Below are 27,581 nucleotides of genomic sequence, written 5' to 3' on the forward strand. Positions count from 1 at the left end.
CCCTTATCAGATATAAGATTTGTAACTATTTTCTCCCATTTTGTCTGCTGTGCTTTCATTTTTTTTCTTTTCTCTGAAGCATGAATGTTTGTAATTCTGATTAAGTCCAGTTTATCTATTTTTTTATTTTCTTTCTTGTGCTCTTGATGTCATATCTAAGAATCCATTGTCAAATCCATGGTCATGAGGATTTTAAGCCATATTTTCACCTGTATTAGTAGTCATCTTTTTTATAGATATTTAAAAGAAAGGAAAAAAAATGCTATCTACAATAGAAGAACACCCAAAGTATATTCCTTAAACTTTTTGATCAGTATTTTCCAACCTACGGTACATCAGAAAATAAAGGAGTTGTTGCATGAAATCAGCATCACGACCCAAAGGGTCTTTATATTCTCATTTTCTATGTTCTTGGTCTAATAACTCTTTTCTGACTATAAAAGCAGTATGTAATGTTAAAATATAGGAAATACAAATAATTTGAAAGTATTCTGATTTCTTAAGTCTATTCATTCAAACCACATAGACTGATTATAGCCAGCATTTTTATTTATTCTCATTTTTTCTTTATCCATTCATGCTTACCCAGACAATTCAATACATGTACTATTGTAACCTAATAATTCTCACTTAAAACTATAGTTACCTTTTTGTTTGTGTATATTGCCTCTTGACTGCATTAGAAGTACCACACTAAGATTTGTGTAAGTTTCAAAGTCTTCCACTGATTTGTAGAAGATGGTGTATTCAATCCTTTAAGGCATATGCATGGCCTGATGAATCGTTAGAGTCACATTAGAGACTTATAAATACTTACTAATGCTTGCTACAAACATAAGGGGTGACAGCGTTTGTATTTTTATGAAATGATAATGATGTAAAGAAAGAGATTATCCGAATAACTCCACTTCCTCTGAAATAAAGTTGACTCAGAAAGCCTTGAAGTTGTAAATTTCAGACAATGAGAAGAGGGTGTGTGGAACTAAGTGCTAAAGGTGGGCGTGTTTCTGCGTGTGTTACAGGAGAGGGGGACTCAGGACGGATACGCATGGTCCTCCTAATAAAAGAAGACTTGGCTACTCAGCTTACAAATTTAAGAAACTCTGAGGACCCAGAGTTCTAATTAAAACTGTGATAAACCATCCCTGAAAGTCTAAAGACAACAACTGTAGCGGTGACTACATAGCAAATACTTAATAGCCCACCTGTAAGGTTACTTCTAAGAGTCCATCCAGGGAAGTTGTGCTTGTTTCATTCACAAGTGGGATATTCAAATTTCCCTTCCTGACAGAGGACTCGAAATGATTGTATGGGTGTTTTCTCTTTATGTGAACGCTTACACTCAAATTCAATGAAGTCCCCTGTTTTAGCGTATCTTATTGGGGGGGTTCTCCATTTTAACTGTATGTTATTTTTGTTCATTCTATCTTCAGATATGATACATGCATCTGAAAGAAAAAATAATAAAGTATTAATAATAAATCTTTCCTTATCCAAGAACAGTGAAATTGCATTTAAGAAAATCTTGAACAAAATTAAATTATAAAAGAATATTAAAAGTTAATATTTATTCACTTGTACCAGACATAGTTATTAGCATGTTGTATGTATCATTTCTAAATGCTGGGCATTATCTCCCCAGGCTACCCATGAGGTGATGGAGGCTCAGAGAAGCAGAATAAATTTTCCAAATTCACATAATTTAGTGTTTTAAGCCAGAATATGGAAGCCAGGCTTCCCTGTCCTTCACTGTCTCCTGGAATTTGCTCAAACTCATGTCCATTGAGTCAGTGATGTCATCCAACCATCTCATCTTCTGTCACCCCCTTCTCCTCTTGCCCTCAATCTTTTCCAGCATTGGGATCTTTTCCAGTGAGTCAGCTCTTCGAATCAGGTAGCCAAAGTATTGGAGCTTCAACTTCAGCATCAGTCCTTCCAATGAATATTGAGGACTGATTTTCTTCAGGAATGACTAGTTTGATCTCCTTGCAGTTCAGGGACTCTCCATCACCACATTTCAAGAGCATCAATTCTTTGGCTCTCAGTCTTCTTTATGATCCAGCTCTCACATCCGTACATAACTATGGAAAAACCATAGCTTTGACTAGATGGACCTTTGTCAACAACGTGATGTATGAACCCTAACACCACCAAACAGCTTAAATCAAATACAAAGGTGTTCTGTGCATCGTTCCTTCATTCACTGACACAGGTTGTTAATAATGCAAATCTCATAAGACTACTGATGGAAATGTCAATTCCATTTCTTACTGTGCTAGACAATGTGGCTGTGCGTATCCTTGCACAGATTCTTTTACACTTGCAAGAGTCTGTGTATAGATTAGTCTTCCAGAAATAATGAGGTCACAGGATGTTTGTTTTTAAAATCTGAGGTTTATTCCCAAACTGCTCTTCAAAGAGTTTGCCCTACTTTATAATTTCTTTAAGAGAGTCAGAGGGACTTCCCTGATGGTCGAGTGGTTGACAGCACACTCTCACTGCAGCGGCACAGGTTTGATCCCGGTTGGGGGACTAAGATCCCACACGCCCCAGAGCAAATAAATAACCTGGCACACACACCACAGCCACTGAGCCAGAGTGCCACAGCTAGGGAACTCGTGCCAACGAAGGCCTGACGCAGCCAAATAACCATTAAAAGAAGAAGAAGAAATAGTGCAGATTTGGGAGGCAACCTGCACATCTTGCCCCTTTTTCTATTTCCCTGCTAGAACTCCCAGCCACGTGGGAGTAAAAATCCATGTGAGCAGCGGTCTGCAAAGAGTTCTTCCAGGAAAAGCCTTCAGGTTGACAAGTAGAATTTTGCATACTGATAAAGAACAACTCCCGGACCAACATTTCACAAATGGTCTCCCGAAAAAACCCTCAGATGTTTGTAACATGAAAATACTTTGTGATGTAAGAGTATGCCTGTGGTTAAATGACTTGGGATATTCATGGAGTTCTACAATGCACCGTATGTTGGGGTCTCTTTAAAGTGTGTTTATATCATCGTTTTTGTTTTGTTTTTAATGCATTTATTTTTGGCTGCCCTGGGTCTCGTTGCTGCGCGGGCTCATCTCTGGTTGCAGAGAGTAGCGGGGGCTGCTCTCCCGCCGCCTTGCACGGGCTTCTCATTGCAGGGGCTTCTCTTGCTGCAGAACAGGGGCTCTGAAGTTGCAGCCTAAGGGCTTTCATTGTTGCTCAGCATGTGGAATCTCCCCGGATCAGGGATCAAACCCATGTGCCCTGCATCCGCAGGCACATTCTTATCCACCGTACTACCAGGGAAGTCCTGATTTATCATTTTTAAAGAAACTTTCTTCCACTCTGTTTTAAAGCAGATTTTAAAAAAACGTTCTGTTATATACCTACACTTGTTAGACAAGTTTTCGGCTAAGTAAAATTTAAGTAAAAATTATCTTACAAAATTAGTCCAAGTTTCAGACTCTGAGAGAATATGAAGAACTCACTGAAAGGTCGGGGCATGCCCCGGGAAAGTGCCGCAAGGCAAATTCCGGAGGCTGGCTAAACTTCCGGGGACTGACCCCCTGCAGCCTGGTCCAATCAGGTACCGACCCGGAGCCCTCGGACGCTGACCGCCGCTGTAGCCCGCGGTTTCTTCCTTATATGAAAAGACCTGGCTTGGACGCCGGCCCTGGCTATAAAACCCCTCCCCACCCCTCATACCTCGCAGACTCCCTTTGTCTCCTCACTCACCCGCCCCCGGGAGTTCTGCCCGAGAGCGACCGCTCAATAAAGGCCTTTACCACCGGTCCTTAGAGGCGGCTTTTTTCCTCCCGCGGCGTTTTCTAACACTCACCAATGCACGTGGGTGGTTCTGACCACCGTCCATTTGTGCAGGTCACAGTCAGGTTTCCCCGGAGCTCATAGAAAGATTGGCAGCGATACTGGACCACCGCCCCTGGAGAGTACGCGGATGAGGGGGAGGAGGTGATGTCTCCATTGTCAATAGGCGGAGGGGGCCCACAGTATTGTGCAAGCTCTGGAAGACGACATGCAAGTGTTAAAAAAAAATCAGTATTACAGTGTAAATGGAATAATGCAAAGTTCCATATATCATTATCTTCAATATCTTATTTACATGATGTCCAAGAGTCCAAATAGCTCATTATAAAATTTCTATCATGTAACCTGATAACTAGAATAGAGCTATAATGCTTTCTTTCACCCTAAAATAAAACACACGAAAAATAGGTATTAAGTATATATAAGGGCATGCATGCTCAGTGACTACAGTCGTGTCCGACTCTTGGCAACCCAATGGGGCCTGCCAGGCTCCTCTGTGCATGGGATTCTCCAGGCAAGAATACTGGAGTGGGTTGCCATGCCCCGCTCCAGGGGATCTTCCTGACCCAGGGACTGAACCCATATCTCCTGCATCGCAGGCGGATTCTGGACTGCTGAGCCACCGAGAAGCCCATATATAAGGTTATATAAGTATTAAAAACTGTTTTTACTTAAAACCTGATGGACTGGTGAGTAAACCTCTGGTCTATTTCACCTTTCCCCATAAAAAACGTTTAATTACAGAGTAAAGGTAAAAATAAGTAACGCCCTTCCCATTTTTATTCTCTGGAGCAACTGTTAATGTTATGCAAACATCATGTAGCTATCAGTTATGGTCATGAACTTTTAATTTTACTGAAATGACTTGTAGACATACTCCTCTGCATTTACTTTTTTTAACTCCAAGTAATAATAAAGGCCTCTTTCTCTGTCCATCATGTTTCAGCTTCATGTTAAGATCGGCTGGAATAAGTTCCATGGTACTGACTGATCTCCCTACACGGTCACAAAAGCTACAGGTATGTGAAAGGTCGGGGCATGCCCCCGGGAAAAGTGCTGCAAGGCAAATTCCGGAGGCTGGCTAAACTTCCAGGGGCTGGCCCCCTGCAGCCTGGTCCAATCAGGTACCAACGTAGAGCCCTCGGACACTGACCGCCGCTGTAGCCCGCGCTTTCTTCCTTATATGAAAAGACCTGGCTTGGACGCCGGCCCTGGCTATAAAACCCCTCCCCACCCCTCATACCTCGCAGACTCCCTCTGTCTCCTCACTCACCCGCCCCCGGGAGTTCTGCCCGAGAGCGACGCTTAATAAAGGCCTTTACCACCGGTCCTTAGAGGCGGCTTTTTTCCTCCCGCGGCGTTTTTCTAACAATATGGAGTGACCAAATCAGACATCCGATCGCAAATAATTTGTTCTCTCTCCTGTTTCATTTGTTGTCCCTGCTCTTTTCTCAAACCACCTCCTTCATGTGGACTTTGGATTCTATACCCTTTACACCAGCAAAGGCCCTGCCCCATGAATTGTCCTCTTTCTGCTGTGTCACCAATGTCGCCTCTGCTGAATCAGTAACCAGCTTAGAAATGCGCTGAAAAAGTCACAGCTTCATCAGGTAAAAGCAAAGTTACCACTGACTTTCAGGTAGCTAAATCCACTGTTTTTTTTGTTTTTTTTTCATCTCTATCTCCACTTACTTCCCTTCTTCCTATGTTATTATTATTAACTTTTTTTAATTGGAAGAAAATTGCTTTACAATGTTGCGCTGGTTTCTGCCACGCAACACAAATCAGCCATGATGATAGGGATATCCCCTCCTTCTGGAGCCCCCCTCCCCTCCCCCCAACCCACGGCTCTAGGTCATCACAGAGCACCAGGCTGAGCTCCTTGTTAAATCCACTGTTCAATTCTCAGGCATCTTGCCCAGTCCTAAGCAGTCTTTGAAATGCTTGCTGTCCTATCAAATAACATTTTAAAGTAAGGTTTTTTTGTTTTTTTTTTTTTTGGCTTATACCACTGGCATTGCTTCTGGGACACAAGCTGCGGTGTTGTGATTTTTAAAAAGAAGCAAACACTTGATCTGACTCCTGCTTCTTGCACAGAGCTCTGAAAACCCTCGGAATCTCCTAAAGATGGAAAGCAATCCAGGTGCCTTTTGTTTCATCAATGAGGCGATTTTTGGAAAGCCCTTTGATAACGCAAGGATGCGCTGGTTGCCAGGAGAACCACCATGTGATTAGAAGGCTGAAACTTTCAGTCCCACCCTGACCTGCAGGGAGGGCAGAGGAGCTGGAGGCCAAATCCATCACCCAAGGCCACGGATTTGACCAATGGTGCCAATGTACTGAAGCCATAACCCCCCCAAAGACAGGGTCCACAGGGCTTCCTGTGGGAAGATGCGGGAAGAGCCTTGCCTGGAGGGGGCATGGCGGCTCTGCACCCTCCGCCACACTTTGTTCTGAGCCTCGCTTTCCTCTGGCTGTTCCTGAGTTGTCCTCTTTGTAATGCAATGGTGATCTAGTGAATAGACTGCTTCTGAGTGTGGAGAGATGCTCCAGCAAAGTAACGGAACCCAAGGAGAGGGTCACGGAAAACTTCATCTATACCTGGTCGGTCAGAAGCACAGGTGACGACCTGGACGTGCAACTTGCATCTGAACCAGGGCCGCAGGGAGCAGTCTTGTAAGACTGAGCCCTTAGCCCGTGAGATCTGAGGCTGTCTCTGGGTAGACAGTGTCAGAACTGAGTCAAACTGTGGGACACCTACTTGTAGAATGAGGGGTAGCACTCCCACATTGCAGTTGGGTCCTGGAATTATCTTAGCAACCTTCCCTAGTTTATCTCCTGCCTTCTTGTCTGGCTGTTCCTCTTTGCCCACCTCTTTCTCTCTTGTTTAGATATGTAAACTCTTCATGTGTTCCCAGCCCATCCCAAAACTTTCATATCTCTCCAGCAGCGATTACCAAATTCAAACCCTAGCCTTGACCACTCTCAGATTGCCCGCTCTACATCTTAACGCTGGATATTGAGTAATTCTAATGAACAAAATTGAGTTTCCAGTGAAGGTCTCAAACCTGTTTCTTCTCTGGTCACTGTTGGAGATACATCTTAGAGAAACAGTTTAAAACATGGACAGAATTGGGTAACTAGATGACAATTTAATGCTTCAGAATATTGTGTAATAAATATGGCATAAGTTTTTTTTTCCTGTTCTTTAGATAAAGCGAAGATCAGAAACCTCTTTTTAAATAACATTTTTTAGAAACAAATACTGACCCACACATTGTGGTAATGACTGCCATTGTCCACTTTTGCACACAAGTTCTTTTGCTTCCAGAAATGCATAATTTTCTTTACAGAGAACAGTGACTTTTTCCCCGTCCTGATAATTCACTGTGGTTTGCATGTTCTGAGCATTAGGGATCTGAGGTGGAGGTGGGCACAATTGTTTCTTTTTTCCTACAAAAAAAATTGCATTATTTGATTAATAAAAGCTAAGGAAAAACAGTTCAACAAGATGACATTTCAGTATAATGGGACATCCAATAACTAACTCTCTCTCTTTTTCTCTGCATACATATATATACACATACACATACATATATATATGCATATACATATAATGTATACAATGCTGGGCTTTCTGGTGGCTCAGTGGTAAAGAATCTGCCTGTCAATGAATGAGATTCAGGTTCAATCCCCGGGTTGGGAAGATCCCCTGGGAGGGTATGGCAACCCACTCCAGTATTCTTCCCTGGAGAATCCCATGGACAGAGGAGCCTGATGGGCTACAGTCCATGGGGCTGCAAAGAGTCAAACACGACTTAGCACCTAAACAACAACATATCCTGTGCTATAGTAATACCCGTATTTTATGTTAACATAGTTTTTGGTTTAAAAAGCACGTCTGTGTTATAATAATTGATTTAAAATTTCTCAGGTGCCTCTTTCTATCTCCTATTCATTATGCTGTCAGTACTCTTGTATAATTTTTCAAATTAACCCTTTTAATTATTTTTCTAGCTAACCCACATGATTCAAAAAAATTATGTGCATGTGATTCAAACAAGTTAGAACAAAAAAAATATTTAAATAGCAACAGTAATGACAGAACCAGCCAAGGCTTCCCTTGACCACCTATTCCTTTTTTATTATTTTTTAATTGAAGAATAATTTTAAAGAATTTTGTTGGTTTCTGCCAACATCAATATGAATCAGCCATAGGTATACATATGTCCCCTCTCTCTTGAACCTCCCTCTTGGGATGTGTGGAGTTAGTAACATGGAGACGTACAATACCATCTGTAAAATAGATAGCCAGTGGGAATCTGCGATAGGACTCAGGGAACTCAAACCCGGGCTCTGTAACAACCTAGAGGGGTGGGGTGGGGAGGGAGATGGGAGGGAGGGTCAACAGCCTAAACTTTGATGGCAATAAAAGATTTTCATAATCTGCATTTTCTTCTAAACAGAACAGTGCCTGCTGATGGATGTGGCTAGCATGCCTCTGTCTGACCAGGAACTGACTTTTTTTTGGTCACTGGACTTGTTCTTAGGGAAACACCTTAATGCCAGAGCACTGTGAGTCAGAGCCACAGACCCACCTCCTAACCAAGACTCATGGGGTGCCCTCCTTCAGCGCATCCCCACCCCCAGGGCAGAGGCTGCTGTCTAATTGGTGCTTCTCTGCAAAAAAAAAAAAAAAAAAAAAAATTTTTTTACTGCACCACATAGCTTACAGGATCTTAGTTTCCCAACCAGGGGTTTGAACCTTCACCCTCAGCAGTCAAAGTCCAGAGTCCTAACCCCTGGATCACCAGGGAAGTCCCTAAATGTCCTTACTTTAAAAACTGGTATTCTCCTATTTCCCTAAACTTGTATTTTCATCTACTTTTTGGTTGCAGAATACTTTTTTCAGACTTCCCACCATTCTTCTTGATTAGAGTAAAATTGGTTAGACAGGTCTGCTTAATCTTTTTAAGAATTAGTTTTACTTAAGGAATCAACTGTAAGTAAAATACTCTATTTCATTCACTTCCTTCTGCCTATACTTTTATTATTTCTTTCTCTTCTTCATATCTGAAAGGTATGTTTTCCCCTAGCTATATATTTATTTAACGTGTACACACACAAGTTTATTTTTTCCTAAAAAATATGCATTTAAGGCTCTGAATGTCACTCTAAGTTTTCGTTATTGTACATCTCATAGGTTTTACTGTACGTTTTATAATTATAATACACTTCTTAGTATTTTAAATATTATTCCATTAGGTTATTTGGAAGTGAATTATTTCACAAAATGAAAGATAGATGAGGAGGTCAATTTCATTATTACTTTTAAATATTACTTCTTTGTGGTTATGAAAGTGATCTATAGGGTCTTAACACTGGGGATGTAACAGTCAACTATAGCTGGTAAATTTAAGTAGACATTCCACAGGCATATAACAAGTTCATGAAACTCTCAGAACAATATTCACTTCCTAATATAAGAAAATGAAAATATGTTGAAAAATAAAATATTTGACAAAAATGAAAAATTTTAGTTGTTTTAGACAAATTATAGTTAACTTATCTTCTTAAAATCATTATTTAAATTTAATTATATATTCAAATATTTTTCTCCTTCACAATTTCTAATGCCATCATACCCAGAAAGTTTTTAAGGTTTTTATTGAATTTGTTACAATATTGCTTCTGTTTTATGTTTTCTTGGCCCTGAGGTATGTGGGATCCTAGATCCTGGACTGGGTTTGGAACCCATATCCCCAGCATTGGAAAGCAAAGTCTTAACCACTGCACCACCAGGTAAGTCCCAGCCATTAGACTCTTTCGTTAGGAGTTAGTATTCCATCATGTATATTTGATATGATCTCTTTTGAAATGAGTCTTTAAGTGGTAAATTCTCTTGGTCTGTCCTACATTTCAAATTTTCTTTATTCTGTAATCATTAATGAGAATAATATTGGTATTTAGAAAAATTGGCCACCAGTTACCTTCTCTAAGCACCTGCCAGGCTCCTCTGTCCATGGCTATGAGCAGTTCTAAATTTACCTTCCAATTTTATGATTATATATCACAGTAAATAATTTAATTTAAAAGCATGTTAATTTTCAAGAGCATTTTTCTGGTGAAGAAGCAAAGGATCTGCAAACTCTTTCAAACCAATCTTACCTAAGCAGTCCGGTTCAGGGTCCCACTTCCCGTTGATGCAGACTGTTTGTATGTATGTACTCTTCCCAGCACACTTGTAACTTACTCTGGCATTGTGATTAAATTCATACATATATGAACTTAACTGTCCTCTTACATAAAACCTTGGTTTTTCACACCTCTTAAGTTGGTTTGTTGCTATTAAAAAGGAAGATATCCATACACAATAAGACTATTAAACAGAATCTAAGCAACATTTCAATAAAATATCTGAAATATTTATGGTATCATTAAATTATGCTTGATACATTTAAGTATCATCCTATGAAATTATTCTTCATTTCATTGCATGAGGTAGGCTGTGCTGTCAAAAAAAGTAAAAGAAAGCAAAAAACTATAGCCTGTGTTTGAACGACAAAAAAATGGATCAGAAAGTCTTTTGGGAAATGAGAGTGCAAGATGGGTTGCTTAGGTCCAGGGGTTTGACTGAAGGTCAGTCCTTATGTAGCTACATTCAGCCTCATGCTTAAAGGCAAGAAAAGGTACCCACCATATCATGTTGAAGAAATATTTTCAAGGCATTCAAGGAATAAAAAGAAGTGATGCACAAATAAGTCTATAGCAGTATCGTATTAATAAAGAGAGATAAATCTGGATGTTCCTTGAGGTTCAATTATTCCCACATTTCAGAAGCTTAGCAAAGACCCAGAGTCAGAAAGTCAGAGCATGTGCCAGGGAGAACTTCTCTGATATAACACTTGGTTGTTGTTCAGTCACCAAGTCGTGTCTGACTCTTTTCAACCCCATGGACTGCAGCACGCCAGGCCTCCCCTATGGACCCTCAAAACACGCACTTCCAAACGGTCTCTTGCTTGTGGAGGTGGTTTGTAGTATTACACTCCCCCTGCTTTTGTCGACAAATACATAGATCGCTATGGGACCTTCCCCTTCGTGTGTCAAAGGACAGAATAATGAGACACGGAAGGTTCTGCTTCTTCTCTGCTAAGTCCTTTTTCTCCACTAATTCCTACTTTAAATGTACCCCAAGTGAGCTGCTGATCGGAGGTCTGTGTCCCACTTCCACGTGATTGGCAACCATGAGCGCATACAGTTTACACCTTCCTGGGGGTGGGAGACGGTTCCTCTCAGTGGGTCATCACGGAGGGCCAGTGACCAGGGCTCTGCCAGACTCAAAGGGGTTCAGCAGCTAACCTGGGAGTTTTCATCCCCAGGAGTAAGGGGGCCAGCTGATGATCTGAAAGCCAAGGAGATGGGGAAGGAGTGGCCCTGGGTGATCTACTTTAGAATTTGGAAGAGCAGCAACAGAGAGTCTGCCAGTCTTTAAAGGTGAAAATTAAAGACTTCGCTATACTGAGATTGCTGGAAACGGAGCAAAGTAGCCAGGATCTGACTTTGCTGGGCTTCCCTGGTGGCTGAGTGGTAAAGAATCCACCTGCAACGCAGGAGACTGGGGTTAGATCCCTGCGTGGGGAAGATCCCCTGGAGGAGGAAATGGCAACCCACTCCAGTCTTCTTGCCTGGAAAATCCCATAGACAGAGGAGCCTGGTGGGCTACAGTTCATGGGGTCACAACGTGTCAGACACTACTGAGCAACTGACTTTGTCAGGAAAAAACTTGCATTGTGGCTGAAAGTCCACAGACTGCTGGGATACAAGAGAATAAAGCAGACAGACCAAAGGGAAAATCTTGGAATAAAACTTATGACTTCTGTGGAGGAAACATGTCAGCAAGCTAATCTGAAAATCTGGGATAGAGTTAAGGAAATTAGGAAAACAGGAAGAGCAGAGATCAGGCCTGGCTCCTGGTCTTTCTTACCCTAAGAGGAGATGCCAAACACCCCAGAATGTACTATAACTCAGGCTACATAATTATAATTTTGGTTCTTATTTTGGAACCACACAGAGGTATTTTCCAGGCTGATGCAATGAAATAAAAAAAGATCAGATAGTAATTGTTTATAGAAATGCTCAGCTGCTCAGCTGTGTCTGACCCTTTGCAACCCTAACGCTATGGACTGTAGCCCTCCAGGCTCCTCTGTCCATGGGATTTCCCAGGAAGAATACTGGAGTGGCTTGCCATTTCCTTCTCCAAGAGATCATCCTGACCCAGGGATTGAACTGGCATCTCTTAAGTCACTGGCATGCAAATTCTTTACCACTAGCACCACCTTGGAAGCCCATTTATAGAAATAAAAAAATCCAAATTTATTCTGGGAAGTAATAAAGGAATTCAGCAAGGTTGCTAAAAACAAAATTGACATTAAAAATTCTGTTGTTATCTTGCATATAAAAGTATAATGCTTCAAATATATAAGGTAATAAAAGGTCCTCTTTACCAATAAAACCTCAAAGAGACTGGGGAAGAAACTAATGCAGAAAATGGTACTAGTGAGAAGCCTATAAAACATATGTAGAAGCTTAACATAAGACCTGAGTGCACAGATTGATGTATTCAGCTAAAAGGTCAAGTAAAGCTTTACAGACTCCCTATGTCTCTGAGAAAGCCTAGACTAACAGAAAGGAGGGTGCAGGAGTGTGATATAAGAAAGAAGGCTGGCACCTTCTGGACCACGCCCTAGAGGAGGAGCCTTTGCAATGCCAATCAAAAGCTATTGCAAAAGAGTTACTGACACATAATCTTAAAATGTTTTAAATCTACGCAGACTGAAGTGGTTACCAAGGCTCTGAATTAGGCATTGGGTCCATGCCCATGGGCTCGGCTATTCTGAGCCCAAGTGTCTTAGGTACAAGACATGGAATAAACGCTACATAATAAATGTACAGGCAGATAGCACAGTGAAGAAGCTCTATCATTCTACTGCAGTTTCAGGATGAGCCTGTGGGTAGATGAAAATGAATAAGAAAAGGTTTCACAGGTTAGAGCATTTTGAGTTGAGTCTTGAAGGTGAATAGTTTTACATGTGATTAAAATGGAGAAAGACACTTCAGGAAAAGAGTAAAGAGGGAAGAGATGCACAGAGTTTTCAGAAAACATGGCTTTGAAAGTTTGTAACTGGAAGGTTCGTATGTAAGGGACTTACGTACCCTTATATCTATTGTTATATTGCCTTGTGGAGTCACACTGTAAAGTTCTACCCTGGTTTATGTAAGACAGACAGTGTCCCACTGTACAGACGCACTGTCCTTTATTCAGCCAATCCTCTTCGGCTCCACCATCTCCCGACTCCTTGCCTTCCACCACTCAGGAACTGTTCTTACCTGTCCGCTCAGTGCCAACCCCTGTATACCAGCTGTACTGCTATACTTTTCAAGGTACTCTGTTGTTTTCTTTAAAAAAAAAAAAAGGAAAGCATGGCTTTCTAGAAGCTTAAAAAACAATCCGTCTGCATGGCTTCATCATGTGGTGAAGGTGGGATGATGGAGCAGAAGATAGCTGGAAAAAACAGTCTGGGATTCATCTAAAGCAGAGGTTGCATATGTTCTTGATACACAGATACTAAGTGTCTCAGTAATTTCGCACAATATTCATAGATCAAAGGAAATCCTTAACCATTAAGAGTTATTAAGAGCAAGCAATAAGTGTCTTATGTCCTAATAATTTAATATCTGGTGGGCACCAGCATGTGCTGATATATTTATTGATTTTAAAAAGTTATATACAATCAAATGTAAAATGGAGAAACATATACTCACCAACACACTTAGGAAGCTCGGTCCATATTCCATCAATGCATGAAATTGTAGTATTTCCAATCATTGTATATGCACTTCTGCAACTTAACACCACTGAAACTCCATGTCGATAGGGAGGGACAGAGGGCTGGCTATAGCCATTCTCAAGCTGAGGTATAAATCTACATGCTTTCCCTGGTTCTAAGAAAATGTCATGAAAAATATGCTTACCTTTAAAATATTTTATCTTTTTACATATGTATTTATACATACAGACAAAGTAAAAGTAACTGTCCTATTTAAAAATGAATATCTATTTACCAACACACGTGGGCAAAGTTGTCCATTCTCCATCCATACATTGTATTTTCTTAGGTCCCTTCATTACAAAATCAGGGTTGCAATCATATTCCACCATTTCATTGTGTTCGTATTTTTCTTGTTTTTTGTGTTTCATTTTTCCATTGGGCAGTTGAGGAGGTTGACCACATGATCTCACTTGCCCTAACACAAAATAAACCTTGTAAATAATGCTTAAATAGTCTTAAATATTGCAAATTATGCAGTTCTATTTTGTTTGATCCAGAACTAAATTACATTTATACATCATTCTTATTTTTTTCAGGTTTGTTTTTACACTGTATATAGGGTACTGACTATTCTCTTTCTCAAATTTTGACTTTTTAGTAAAAATAATTCTGAACAAATTAAAGAAGAAAAATGCATAATGAAAACATATACTAATCACCTAGATATAGAAATGTTACATTTTGCACAGTTTGCTGTGATTGTTTGTGAAGTAATTTAAAATAAATGATAAACAGTGAGATTTTACTTCTAAATTCTTCAGAATCCCTATATAAGAAATAAGAACATTTACTTACATTTATAAAATATCTTATTACACTTCTTCAAACTAGCAATAATTTTTAGTTTAATCTTTTATTCTTTTTATATCCAAATATCCTGGTTGTCCTCAAATCCCAATATATTGCAAGTTATTTATTATAGAACCAGGTTATTACATAAATAAATATCAAGTATGTGGTATGATATACACATACAATTTATGACATAATATTTATAAACACCTGGGCTTCCAGGTGGCTCAGTGGTAAAGAATTTGCCTGCCAAGCAGGAGACCAGGAGACGTGGGTTTGATCTCTGGGTCAGGAAGATTCCCCTGGAGAAGGAAATGACAAGCCACTCCAGTATTCCTGCCTGGGGAATCCCACGAACATAGGAGCCTGGCGGGCTACAGTCCAAGGGGCCGCAGAGTCAGACACGACTTAGTGACTAAACAGCAGCATAAACACTTAAAATAATTTGATCAAAAACTTGATGAAAATAATGTCATCTGAAGCAAGCCACAAATTGTCATTGTTTTATATCTAGTAAACCATTTTTACAATGATTTGATTATTCTCTTAATAAAAATGTAACAAGGACCATGCAATATTTTTTAAATTATATTTTTAACAAGACTAAGGAGAAAAAACACTAGCACTTCTTAACCTCAGCTACAGTATTTTTATCTTTAAAACCCCTTCATATATTTCAAAACACGAGGCAGAATTACCCCTTGACAAAAATAATTTAAACAAGCTGTGCAACTCAATTACTATGGTCTATCACCCCTCCTCCTGCATTTTTTGCTGTTTGTCAGATTATAAATACAAGAGCCAATAAAATACACAGATTTAATATAAAAATCTAATTCTTATTTCATCAATCCTGAAATAAACATTGACCTTTGCATGTTGGAAAATTAGGTGACCATCCGAATTGGTAGCATTGAACCGAATCTGGCCCAACTCTTTTAAGTCTTTGTCTGCAGGAAAATTTCAACACATCTCCAACTTTGTATTTTTCTTGCTTTGGATGAGCATCTACGTTTGCTTCTAAAAATGGAAGATGACATTCTATTTCTAAAAGTAGAAATAAAGTAAATGAATATATGTGAAATAATCATTGCAAAAACGAAGTTAACATTTTCTATGTAAAAATAAGATTCAGGGGGCTTCACATACAGAGCAGCATATATTCTTGCCTTTTAAAAGATTTATATTCAACAAGTATATGTAAGACCCTTTGGAAAAACTAGTCAGTTGAACACCCAGGTAAAAGTTTGTATAAGAGTCTCTTCAGGATTGTTATAGACAAGTTCTGAGAAGTTACTTATAAATTATTAATATTTACTTTGCTTAGTTAACAATAAAAACTTAACTTTTATGATTTATTTATAGAATAGGAATAGTGTTCACAAAATACATGAAAATCCAATCTTTTGAGAAATAAAAATTAAAATACAATATATTTCACTACACTTTCACATAAAAGATGATAATTATGTTTAAAAAGTAGATAGCTAGACTGCCTGAATAAAACATGTCTACATTTTAAGCAGGAGGGAACATTAAAATGCAATTCATAATTTTATAAATAAAGAACTAAATATCAAAACTTTTTCAAAAACACATGGCTAAGTTGCCTCTAGGTTTTCTGAATCTTTCCATTATACCCTGTATAATGTAAAATATTATATCACTTGTTAAATATTAACAGAAACCTCAATTCAATAAAGCCAGGAAACCAAAAGTTTCTCATGCTCCATGAAGATAGCAGAGCCCATCAGGAAGAAGAAAGGCTTTTCTTTCCTGCAAGGACTCAGCCAATGAAAAGCCACAGTCTACACAGCCCTCCTGCTTCCTTTTCTTCTCCATCAAAAAAATTCTCCTTCTCTTGCTATGCAGGGACTTGCATGTGACTCTTCATGGTTGCAGACCCCAAGGTGAAATTCTCTGCTGATCCCAAATAAACTCATTGATGGAAAAATAACTGATGTCCATTTATTTCAGGTCAACCTACTAAGTATATAAAAACTAAAACATTGTGAATACCTTCTGATTCAATTAAAAATGGATATATAAATGAATATATGTGTGTGTCTTTCTCTTTTAACCTTCTGTTATTAATGGTTCATTGGTAGCCCAGAGGTTAAAGCATCTGCCTGCAATGCGGGAGACCTGGGTTCGATCCCTGGGTCGGGAAGATCCCCTGGAGAAGGAAATGGCAACCCACTCCAGTATTCTGGCCTGAAGAATCCCATGGACGGAGGAGCCTGGTGGGCTATAGTCCACGGGGTCACAAAGAGTCGGACATGACTGAGCAACTTCACTTCACTATAAGATTCTATATTGAAATTCACATGTGAAAATATGAATGACAAGACAAAATAAGAACTCTCAATAGATCAGGCACACATCAAAAAAGTATAGTGGAATATTTTCTAATTAAATAATCTCAGAAATATTATTTAATCTACCCAGTTTCATGTATTGTTATTGGCCATTTAATGGTTTAATAACAGCATATCCGTGCATATCCCCCTGGAATTTGGCTCACTCAGCTTCTATAAGATTTTCAGCCTTGTATCTCTGTATTTTATTCCAATATTTGCTCGACAGTTCTTTACCAGTTGTTAACGTTATTTCTCTTATCCAGTTGTTAAAAAAAAGTTATTTTGAAAATAATTGATTTTGGATGATATAGGATTTTCAACCTAGTTTATTCATGTATAGTTCTTGTATGGTGTTGTAGACAGTACAATAGCAACCAAAGATGTATATCTTCTAATCCATGATATCTGCAGATGTGTTACCTTACATGGAAAACGTACTCTGCAGATGTAATTAAGTTAAAGACCTTGAGATGGAGAGGGTGTTCCAAATTAACTGTGTGGTGGTGGGTCCAGTGCAATTACAAGGGCCTTTATAAGAGAGTCAGAATCAAAGTAGAAAATATGACAACAGAGCCAGAGGCTGAAGTGATTTGAGGAAGTGGCCATGAGCCCCAAAATGCAAATGACTTGGAGAAGTGGAGAGGGACTTTTTCCAGAAGGAACTTTGATTTGACACCTTGATATCAGGACTTGGACCTCCAAAACTCTAAGATAATCTGTATGTGTGTGGCATACAAGCACCCTTATTTTGAGCGGGTGATGTGCTTGTCAGTGATCTGTTATTCAATAACTGGTATTCAACTTTGTCTTCTTTAAGCTACATGGAAACGCTTTGAATTCTGATAGTTGCTACTTAGGAAACATCTTTCTAGAAAAGTGAAAGTCGCGCAGTCCATGTCCGACTCTTTGCGACCCTGTGGATTTTAGACAGTCCATGGAATTCTCCGGGCCAGAATACTGGAATGGGTAGCCTTCCCCTCTCCAGCAGACGTTCCAACCCAGAGATTGAACCCAGGTCTCCCGCATTGCAGGCAGATTCTTTCCCAGCTGAGCCAACAGAGAAGCCCAAGAATACTGGCGTGGGAAGCCTATCCCTTCTCCAGGGGATTTTCCTGACCCAGGAATTGAACAGGGGTCTCCTGCATTGCAGGCGGATTCTTTACCAACTTAGCTTTCAGGGCAACTCTTTGTAGAGAGCCTACTAAAAAGAAACCTATCCATCATTGTTTTTTTTTTTTTTTTTAATTTTCTAGAGAAGCAAGTACTTACCACGGCACATGGGCAGATGGGACCAGCCGTCTTCACCACACACTATGGAGCCTGTGCTGCGTCCGTCTTGGTTTTCATACCCGGCGCGGCATTCGTAGTCCAGCCTGTCGTTGAGCTGAAACCACGTGACATCACTCTTGACTCTGGCATTCACCAGTGCCGGCCTGTCACAGGACTCTGGGCAAATTAAAAGTCAAAATTTTATATCTGCTTCCAAGCACACAACAAGCCAACACTGATCTTTAATGATCATTATGTTCTGATAAATAAATGACCTTATAGAAAATGCCAGTAATAATAATTTAATAAAAATTGGTTTTAGTTGCATTTTCCTTATATATCTATTCCTGGATAAGTTTTTGTTTAAAATATATATTATATATTTTATATTATATCTATATATTTCAATATAAATACATTTATATTATATAAATATATACATAATATATAATGGTTATAATATATTATACATTATTATATATTATATAATTATTATATATAATTAAATTATATTATTATATAATATTACATATTATATAGTAAATATATATATATATATATATATATATACGGGCTTCCCAGGAGGTGCTAGCGGCAAAGAACCTGCCTGCTGATATTGGAGACTAAGAGACGCAGGTTCGATTCCTGGGTCAGGAAGATCCCCTGGAAGAGGGCATGGCAACCCACTCCTGTAGCCCACCAGGTTCCTCTGTCCATGGGATTCTCCAGGCAAGAATACTGGAGTGGGTTGCCATTTCCTTCTCCAGGGGTTCTTCCTGATCCAGGGATCAAACTCAGGTCTCCTGACTTGCAGGCAGATTCTTTACCATCTGAGCCACCAAGGAAGCCCTATAGAACTTCAAATTCTACCAAATTTAAGGTTTTTTCCTATGCCTGTTAACTTGATTATAGAGTACCGATTTATCATTTTTTATCCCTAAGAAAAACTGTAAAAGTCAGAAATCCATTGTTAGTGTAAGTTTCCCAGAAACCAGAACCTGAGACGTACCCATACCTCTCAAATTTTCACAGATTACAAAACTTTCTAGACCTGTTCCTTCTCTGAGCATCAGATCATGGATTCAAAAGAGCTCAGTATTAGTGTCCTTGGACCAGTACACCGTGGATGCAGCTTATTCCTCGGACTCACAACTTGTATTAAAAGGAACAAGAAATCAACTACAGGAGACTGAGAATTTGAAGATGGAGAAGGATAAATGCACAAAGATCTCAGTCTCAAACAAATTCAGCTGTGCCTGAAGCTCTGTAATGGTGTAGGATTGGCAACCCACTGCAGTATTTTTGCCTGGAAAATCCTAGGGACAGAGGAGCCTGGAGGGCTACAGCTCATAGGGTTGCAAACAGTCGGACATGACTGAGCATGCAGGCACAAAGCTTTGTAAATCTAATTAGGTTTTTTTTTTTTTTTTACCCGTTTTCAAAATAATGGCATTTGTTCTAGGAAAAAAAAAAATAGACTTAGGAGAAAGATTATCTCTTTTGAAGACATGGAAAAACATAACTAAAGAAGTTAAATCAATGATGCCATCTAATCTCTGAAGAAGCAACAACAAAAAAAAGGTTGAAGTAAACTTCCATGTTGCAGGTTCAGAAAGGTGCATAGTAAAGCGTAAAATTACTTACTAATACAAGTGGGTTGACTTGACCATCCACCTTGCAAACATTGAACTGTCCCTGATGTTTTTCCATCTGCTGTTGTATATCCTGGTTTACACTTATATTGTGTTTCTTTATTTACAGAATAAGCATATTCTGACTCAGACAAAAACCCATTGGCAACTACAATATCTGTTTTTAAACACTTTTCTGAAAAAAAAAAAGGAAAATATAAAAATTTATTAAAATTTTTCATAATAAATCAATGAATATGACTATAAAAAGAAAGAACATAAGCCGCCTTTCAGGAAAACCACAGCCTAGAATTATTCTTGCAATCCACATTTTTAGTTTATTAAATCCTCAAAGAAAATATTTTGGGAAACTATATAAAATATTTTACATAGAATAAGGCACATTAAAATTAAATGTGTTGCTCTAGAAAAAGCGAGCAAAGAACTCTGGCCGGAGCGTTTTGGTATGCCCAGGAGAAATCCAATTCAGTTATTTAATAATTTCCTACAGAGAATTATGAATGATTTGCAATAAACTGAGCCCTTTGCTTAGGTGTCTACACTGGTGTGGACTTCCTTGTCAGTTTGCAGTACTCAGACGGAGCTGTCAGGCTTTGAAATTCAATTCTTGGACTTTGGTTGCCATCACCCCATTAAATGGGTTACAAAAACATTTGAGCCATACGTGAAGCTTATACAATATGAACCCTGCTTGGTCACTGGACATTTCAGATATGTCAATAGATTTGTTCTTTTATTTTTTTGGCAAATATTGGTCGTGTTTAAGCCCTCTGTAATTGTAAGAAACCATAGCCTCACTGTTTACTGAAACACCGTTGTCATTCAGACTGTTTTAGAAAGAGTCTGTCTCCTAAAAGGGTAAATTTAAATACTGAAGATGTGGAAGGATTTTGCTAGCATAATTGCTTTTTTAAAAAGCATACCGGAAGACTCCACTTCCTGGTAAGATGAAGTAGCTGGTATCAGCGTTTCGTCCCACTGGTTAAAAAAGCTATAAAACTGGACAAAACGTATTTCCAGGAAGCTGGAAACTAGACAGTGTGGGTTCATGATGATCAAGAGAAGGGAGATAACAAAGTCCAAAGCCCAAAGCGGATCTTTGTGAGCCTCCCAGCTCCCAGCGGGGAGAAACCAGGCAGAGTCCTATGGTTTTTCTGAGACGAGAAGAGGAAGATAAGGGTTTTGGAGGACCTGGTGACTAGAATTTATCTGGCTGAGTAACAAAGAATTGGCGCTATGATGAGAAACAGCTAAAGAAGTTTTTATGTCTCCTTGAATCTCTGGCTGAATACTACACTGGAAAGATGATTATAAATTATTGTAGATTTTATATAATAGAAAGACGATTATAAATTATTATTATGATTCCAGAGGTCTGGAAGATGCTGCCATGTTATAGAGTTTCCAAGGAATTGTTTTCCAGATTTTAAATCAGTGACAAACAGACATAACTCTCACAAGCACAAAATTTTTAAAACATAGAAATTGTTTATTGAATCAAGCATGTGAATTTAATATTAACACAAAAGGTTAATTATTAACAATTGTCTTAGTTATAAGACATTTTAACTGGCATTGGACTTTTTTCTCCTTAATATTTTAGTTTTCTAGATATTTATTCTCAGCTAACATAATTTTAATGCACTGTACACAAAAAGTGGGTGTTACTTTAACATAAAGGTACTATCTTCAAGTGCTTGTATTCTTGTTTAATATTTGTTTTTATTAAATACATTTGATTTGTGTAGGCAGGCAAGCTATGTTACTTGTACATCTATTCAGAGACAGCTGTAACTAAAAAACAAATGTGTAAAATAAAAGCAAGTGGTGAAATCTCTATTTAAGACGTGACAATAGATTTATTTCTTTTTAAAAAAATCACAACATGTTCCAGGATTGAAGAAGAGGGCATTTCACTTACTGGTGGAGATGCATTCCGGAGGGGAGGACCAGCCCGCTTCGGCACAGGTAATGCTGCCCTGGTCACCCGGGAGGCTGTAGCCCTTATTGCAGCTAATTCGAACAGTGTCGCCTTCTAGGTGTGTTTGTCCCGAAGATGCAGAATGACCGTTTTCCACAAAAGGAAAGAAACACACTCCTAAGGGCCAAAAGTTGTTTAATGTACCAGATGGAAGCGGTAAAACAATAGTAAAATACACTTGCATTTTACAAGATTTTTTAATGGAAAGCTTTGAAAGCTAAAATTAAGTATGAAAATAAAATTTAAAAGAAGTTAGGTTTTGCTGCTGTATTGACGAAATATATACTTTTCATACATGTTTCATACACAAAAGGAAGTTAACATTTCACTCCATTGTTCTATGGTTTTTATAATAAAATATTTTATTTTTATAAACTTTTCTAGGTATAAATAGTATTTTAATGTATGTTTCTCTCTTAATTCTCATAAATATTTTTTTATAGAAAGACCATTAATATTACCTTTGTTGGCTCATTTATTCTGCGCCCCCCCGACATTGTTTTTCTGTTTTAGTACACTTGTTATCTCCTGAGTATGCTCTTCACATTTATTGAAGGATTAATATAGACATAATTTTAGGCACAAAAAAAGTAATCTCTGGAAAATGTAAAAGTGTAGATGCTAAATCTTATGTGACCCTTTCAATATTCAAGAGAATGATACATTTCAAAAGAGAATGGATATGTACAAAGACTTTTTTAAAGAAAAAATTATGACCAGGCTGATAAATGAATATTAGGACATAAATATTAGGAGTGAAATATATTAATGATCAGTTTTAAAACTTAGAACATGAAAGAAAGTTCATGTATTTAGTCTTCATTTGGTTTTCAAAAAAGGCTTCTCAAAACATGAATGACTACATCTCTCATCTTTGCTGGCTCCTCTGGTCCTGATCCCTGTGACTATCTGTCAAGACCTTGTGACCCCACCTGCCACATCCTTCTCCACTCCCCGAACAATTCATCCACATCAGGCATTTACTCACTGAGACATTTTGGTGTCGGTGACCATCCTCCCTCTGTGCATGTTATGGGAGTCCAAAAGAATTTTGAAGGAGACATAAAATTATATTCACAGGAATAATAGAAAATTTTCCCAGGAGAAACTGGGAAAGATGCCTTGTATTTCTTTTCATTGTATAGAATTCCATGGTTTATTTTTGGAAAATCACAATGTCTCACTGTGAAAAATAAAACAAAACTGAAGAATTAAATATGAATCTACATTTATGAATCATTAAATTGTATTTTAATCATCTTATCAATATTTTTTATTTCATCTAGCTTAAATTCCTTTAGCTTAATGCCTTCCAGTGTCCTAATTAGTTAAGAACAAAGAAAGATCTCTAATGATGAGTACAGGTGATAGTGGTAAAGAACCCATCTGTCAATGCAGGAAACATAAAAGACTCAGGTTCGACCCCTGGGTCAGGAAGAGCCCCTGGAGGAGGAAATGGCAACCCACTCCAGTATTCTTGCCTGGAGAATCCCATGGACAGAGGAGCTGGCAGGCTACAGTCAATGGGGTCGCAAAGAGTGATACGACTGAGCGATTTAGCACACAGCACATTGTCAATGAAGGTAAAATGTAGATGTTAGAGTCGTGTGAAATATAATGTCCTTGGCAGTATCTTCAAGAAGAAAATTTCCCACAGGTGAGGAGCCGAGCAGAGCGGGTCAGCAGTAAGACCTCACTGGTGCACAGGACGTGCTGGCATCTCCACTCACCTCCTTTCTCTAGTCTGAATCCTAGCCCTGGGTAACTCCACCTGAGGTCTCTGCCTTGTCTGTATTTTCCTGATACATTGAAGATGAAGTGTTTTGTGTGTTTTTTTTTTTTCTCTTTATTTGGAAAAAGAAAAAAGCAACTTACAGAAACTCAGCTCACAAATTAGTTAACCAGGGAAATTTCCCCTTTCCACTTATCTAGAGGTGATTTTCAATGTTGCACAATATTTGCAGCTAGTAATTCCCATAGTATTTCACCTGTGAAACCTGAAGTTGCTTATCTAAGTGTCTAAAATTTCACATTAAATGGTTTTGGAGGAAAAAAAACAAAACCCTCACACACCGATAGTGAAAGTGTTAGTCACTCAGCGTGCCCAACTCTTTGCGAGCCCATAGACTGTAGCCCGCCAGGCTCCTCTCTCCATTGGAATCTCCAGGCAAGAATACTGGACTGAGTTGCCATTTCCTCCTCCAGGGGATCTTCCCAACCCAGGGATGGAACCCGGATCTCCTGCATTACAGCCAGATTCTTAACCATCTGAGCCACCAGGGAAGCCTTCACTTATCTCGCATAATTCTTTTACGGGTATTTCTTGTCTGCCTGTCAAACTATAGTATTCGATTTCCATGCATTTTTACCTACATATTCTTCGCTATGCAGAATAGCCTTGCTTCCATCCTCCAAACGCCCCTGTTTTATCCACCCTTCAAAGCTCATTCTTCAACGTTTAGCAAATACTCTTGTGCCTCAGCATTGGCACTAACTCAGTAACTGTTCTCCATAGATCTCCTTTACCCAGTCACGCACTCCAAAAGGAGAAAATGATTTCTCAAGGTTCGGCATTCTGATAAAACCTTGTGAGGACATTTCCTACAGGATACACATACACACACACACAATCTTGCAATCTATTTACTTATTTACATGGTTTGCTTTCCTCATGTAAGTACCTGAGGACCCTGGGCGTTGTAATGAGACACCGAGTCTTCATTTTCTTTTGAACTTGTTGCTGCAGAGTGTAGTGTTTGATAAATATTTTACTACTGAAAGCATGAAGAATGTTGAATTATGCAGGTGTTACTTTAGAGTGGTTCTTTTGCACTCCGGCCAGTCTCTCAATAGGTAAATGAACAGCTGTTGCTGCTGTTCAGTTGCTAAGTCATGTCTGACTCTGCGATCCCATGGATTCCCTGTCCTTCACTATCTCCCAGAGTTTGCTCACACTCACGTCCATTGAGTTGGTGATGCTATCTAACCATCTCATCCTCTGTCACCCCCTTCTTCTCCAGCCTTCAATCTTTCCCTGCATTAGGGTCTTTTCCAAGGAGTGGTCTCTTCTCATCAGGTGGCCAAGTTTTGGAGCTTCAGCTTCAGCATCAGTCCTTCCAATGAATATTCAGGGTTGATTTCCTTTAAGATGGACTGATTTGATCTCTTTAGAGTCCAAGAGACTCTCAAGAGTCTTCTCCAGCCCCACACAAACTTCTGAATCACTTAACTGTACAGCAGTCCCCAACCTTTTTGGCACCAGGAACTGCTTCTGTGGAAGATAATTTTTCCATGGCTGGGGGTGAGGGGTGATGATCTGGGAATGATTCAAGTGCATTACACTTATTATGCACTTTATTTCTGTTATTATTGCACCAGCTCCACCAGAGATCATCAAGCATTAGATCCTGGAGACTGGGGACTCCTGACTTAGTATCTATACAACTTTTGATAGAGCTTCTCTAAAAGCTCTACGGGAGACTAGATTGAAGCTTGAACATCTTTTTACATTTTTTACACAATGTTGTCATTGTGCAGTCACTAAGTCATGTCCAGCTCTTTGCAACCCCATGGACTATAGCTTACCAGGCTCTTCTGGCCATGGGATTTCCCAGGCAGGAATACTGGAGTGGGTTGCCATTTCCTTCTCCAGGAGATCTTCTCAGTGCAGGGACTGAACCTGCATCTTCTGCTTGGCAGACAGGCTCTTTATGACTGAGCCACCTGGGAAGCCCCTCAGATTTCAAGTTGTCAAAATTCTACATATGACTATATTTTATACTCATCTTCCTCTGCTTTTCCCCCCAATTTAGAAATCCCCTCTTAATGTCCATTCTCGATGGTATTCAAAACAATATGTACCAGCCACATAGGTTAAAAAGAATCAAATACACCCATACATACAGTTTTTAAATGAGGATGTTGTAAAGGTCTAATCCTTACTTTAGGCTAACCAGAGAAGTTGGCATTTTTAATCGACTAAGCAATGTCTGTTATTGGAGAAAAATACTTTTTTCCCATTAGCTAACTGTAGTCCTCTGATTATAATTCTGTGAAAAATGTATAAACAAACTAGAGTAATTTTCAAGTCTGTAGAAATAATGTTTTGCAACTTTTATAATGGTGGATCATAAAAGAGGGAATTTTATAGTTCTTATTTTTTCTTATGTTAGGACTGAAGAGATTTTCCCAAAGAGAACAACTATGTGCAAAAATTAGCATCAAAAGAGCAAAATAAATACTTTCCGAAAATCAAATGGTAAAGCTCATGACTAAAATCCCATTTCCACATACAGTTTAATCAGTTACCCTAGATCTTGTAGGATATTCCATTTGCAATTACTCAGATGTGATGGATTTTATTTCAACACAAAACAAGATGTGACATTTTTAAAAATACTGTGAGACATAGTGTTTTGTATTAAAGGAGAAGTGGTGTACAATATTTTTTTTTCATTTTAAACCTTGCTGAAAAGCTCAGAAGAAGCAAATAATTTATTGGTATCTCACTAGTTTTACTACATATGAAAATAAGGATATGCTCTATAGTTTAATTAAAAGAGATGACACTAATTCAGAAAGACAAATGCACCTCAAACTTCATAGCAATACTATTTATAATAGCCAAGACTTGAAAGCAACCTAAGTGTCCACAGATAAATGAATGGGTAAAGAAGATGTGGTGTTTGTATATACCATGGGACATTACTCATCTGTAAAAAAGAGGAAATCTTGCCATTTGTGACAATGTGGATGGACCTGGAGAGCATTCTGCTAACTGAAATAAGTCAGACAGAAAAAGACAAAAACCGTATGACCCTACTTACATGTGAGGATTTCAAAATCTAGAAAGCAAAACAAACAAAGAAACAAGACAAAACAAAAACAGACTCATCATAGAGAACAAACGGGTGGTTGCCAGAGATGAGGAAGGTGGAGAGTGGGCAGGTTAAATAGGTGAAGAACATTAAGAGGAACAAACTTCCAAAATAAACAAGCCACAGCATAAAGAATAGAATTGATACTATTGTAATATCTTTGTATGGGATAAATTGTTATGAGAATTATCATACATTTCATAATGTATGCATGCAAACGCCAAATTACTTTGTAGTACACCTGAAACTAACATACTATTGTACATCAAATTATATTTTAGTAAAAAATAAAAGATTTTTCTCTGTCAAGTGATGATTAGATTGAAGTAGGAAATTCCTGAATTTAATAATATTCAAACCTTAAATTTAAAAAAATCTATGAAAATTCAAACACATTGCAGGTGTCCAGATTTCCTTGGTATACTTTTCCTGGTCCGTGGCATTGCAGCATTCATGCAGAATTACACTGGCACTTCACCTTTTTACCTTCATCATATACAGATTTTTCAACATACGATTTCTATATTTGTATTTTGTATTTGGTGGCTACTTATACTTCATAACTTAAAGATCATAGAAAAATTGTTTCATTCTATTTTCCCTTAATTGCATATTAGAAAATATTTCCATTAAAAACAAAAATGGTGGTCCTTCATTCCCAATATTTTCACCCCTGTATTCATTTAAAAATATATGTACACACACACACACACAAAATATATGTACACACAACCAACACACACATTTGACAGAGGAACTCAATATTCAGAGCTGTTTTCAGGCTTTCAACTTACCTTGTCCCCCCACAGTAGAAATCCATAAGATTAGAAGGACATGAATTAAAAGCAACATGCCAGTTATGGTAGCAGCATGTAGTTAAGAATGGTCCTGAAATGATGATGTTTCTGTCAGTGCTGCTTCATTTACAGTTATGAGCATGACTGTGAATTCCG

General features: G+C 38.6%; 1 protein-coding gene across 2 annotated transcripts; it reads right to left on the reverse strand.

Annotated features, from left to right (window-relative positions):
• Positions 1-531: 531 nt before the first annotated feature.
• Positions 532-27,581, reverse strand: LOC122452038 (complement factor H-related protein 5-like). Of its 2 annotated transcripts, XM_043485346.1 has the most exons (12): positions 27,423-27,580; positions 22,740-22,934; positions 21,692-21,868; positions 19,763-19,945; positions 18,119-18,295; positions 15,360-15,536; positions 13,930-14,112; positions 13,630-13,809; positions 9,976-10,152; positions 7,078-7,260; positions 3,821-4,003; positions 532-1,448 (listed from the first exon to the last, which is right to left on the reverse strand). In XM_043485346.1, exons 1-12 carry the CDS (start codon positions 27,478-27,480, stop codon positions 1,252-1,254), a joined length of 2,070 nt encoding a protein of 689 aa, XP_043341281.1. In that variant the 5' UTR covers positions 27,481-27,580; the 3' UTR covers positions 532-1,251. The 2 variants fall into 2 exon arrangements, with proteins under 2 accessions (XP_043341281.1, XP_043341282.1); XM_043485347.1 differs by lacking the exon at positions 9,976-10,152 and having other exon boundaries at positions 27,423-27,581.

The sequence above is a fragment of the Cervus canadensis genome, chromosome 13 (assembly GCF_019320065.1).
Source record: "Cervus canadensis isolate Bull #8, Minnesota chromosome 13, ASM1932006v1, whole genome shotgun sequence".
Lineage (NCBI taxonomy): Eukaryota > Metazoa > Chordata > Mammalia > Artiodactyla > Cervidae > Cervus > Cervus canadensis.

Excerpts from the sequence above, each read along its gene's own strand:
- LOC122452038 (XM_043485346.1), bottom strand. The coding sequence starts at position 27,480 with ATGTTGCTTTTAATTCATGTCCTTCTAATCTTATGGATTTCTACTGTG. Across the intron at positions 19,946-21,691 it reads TCCGGAATGCATCTCCACCA|AAAAGTGTTTAAAAACAGAT; the intron begins GTAAGTGAAATG and ends TTTTTTTTTCAG. Across the intron at positions 15,537-18,118 it reads CCATCTGCCCATGTGCCGTG|AAATAGAATGTCATCTTCCA; the intron begins GTAAGTACTTGC and ends TTCTACTTTTAG.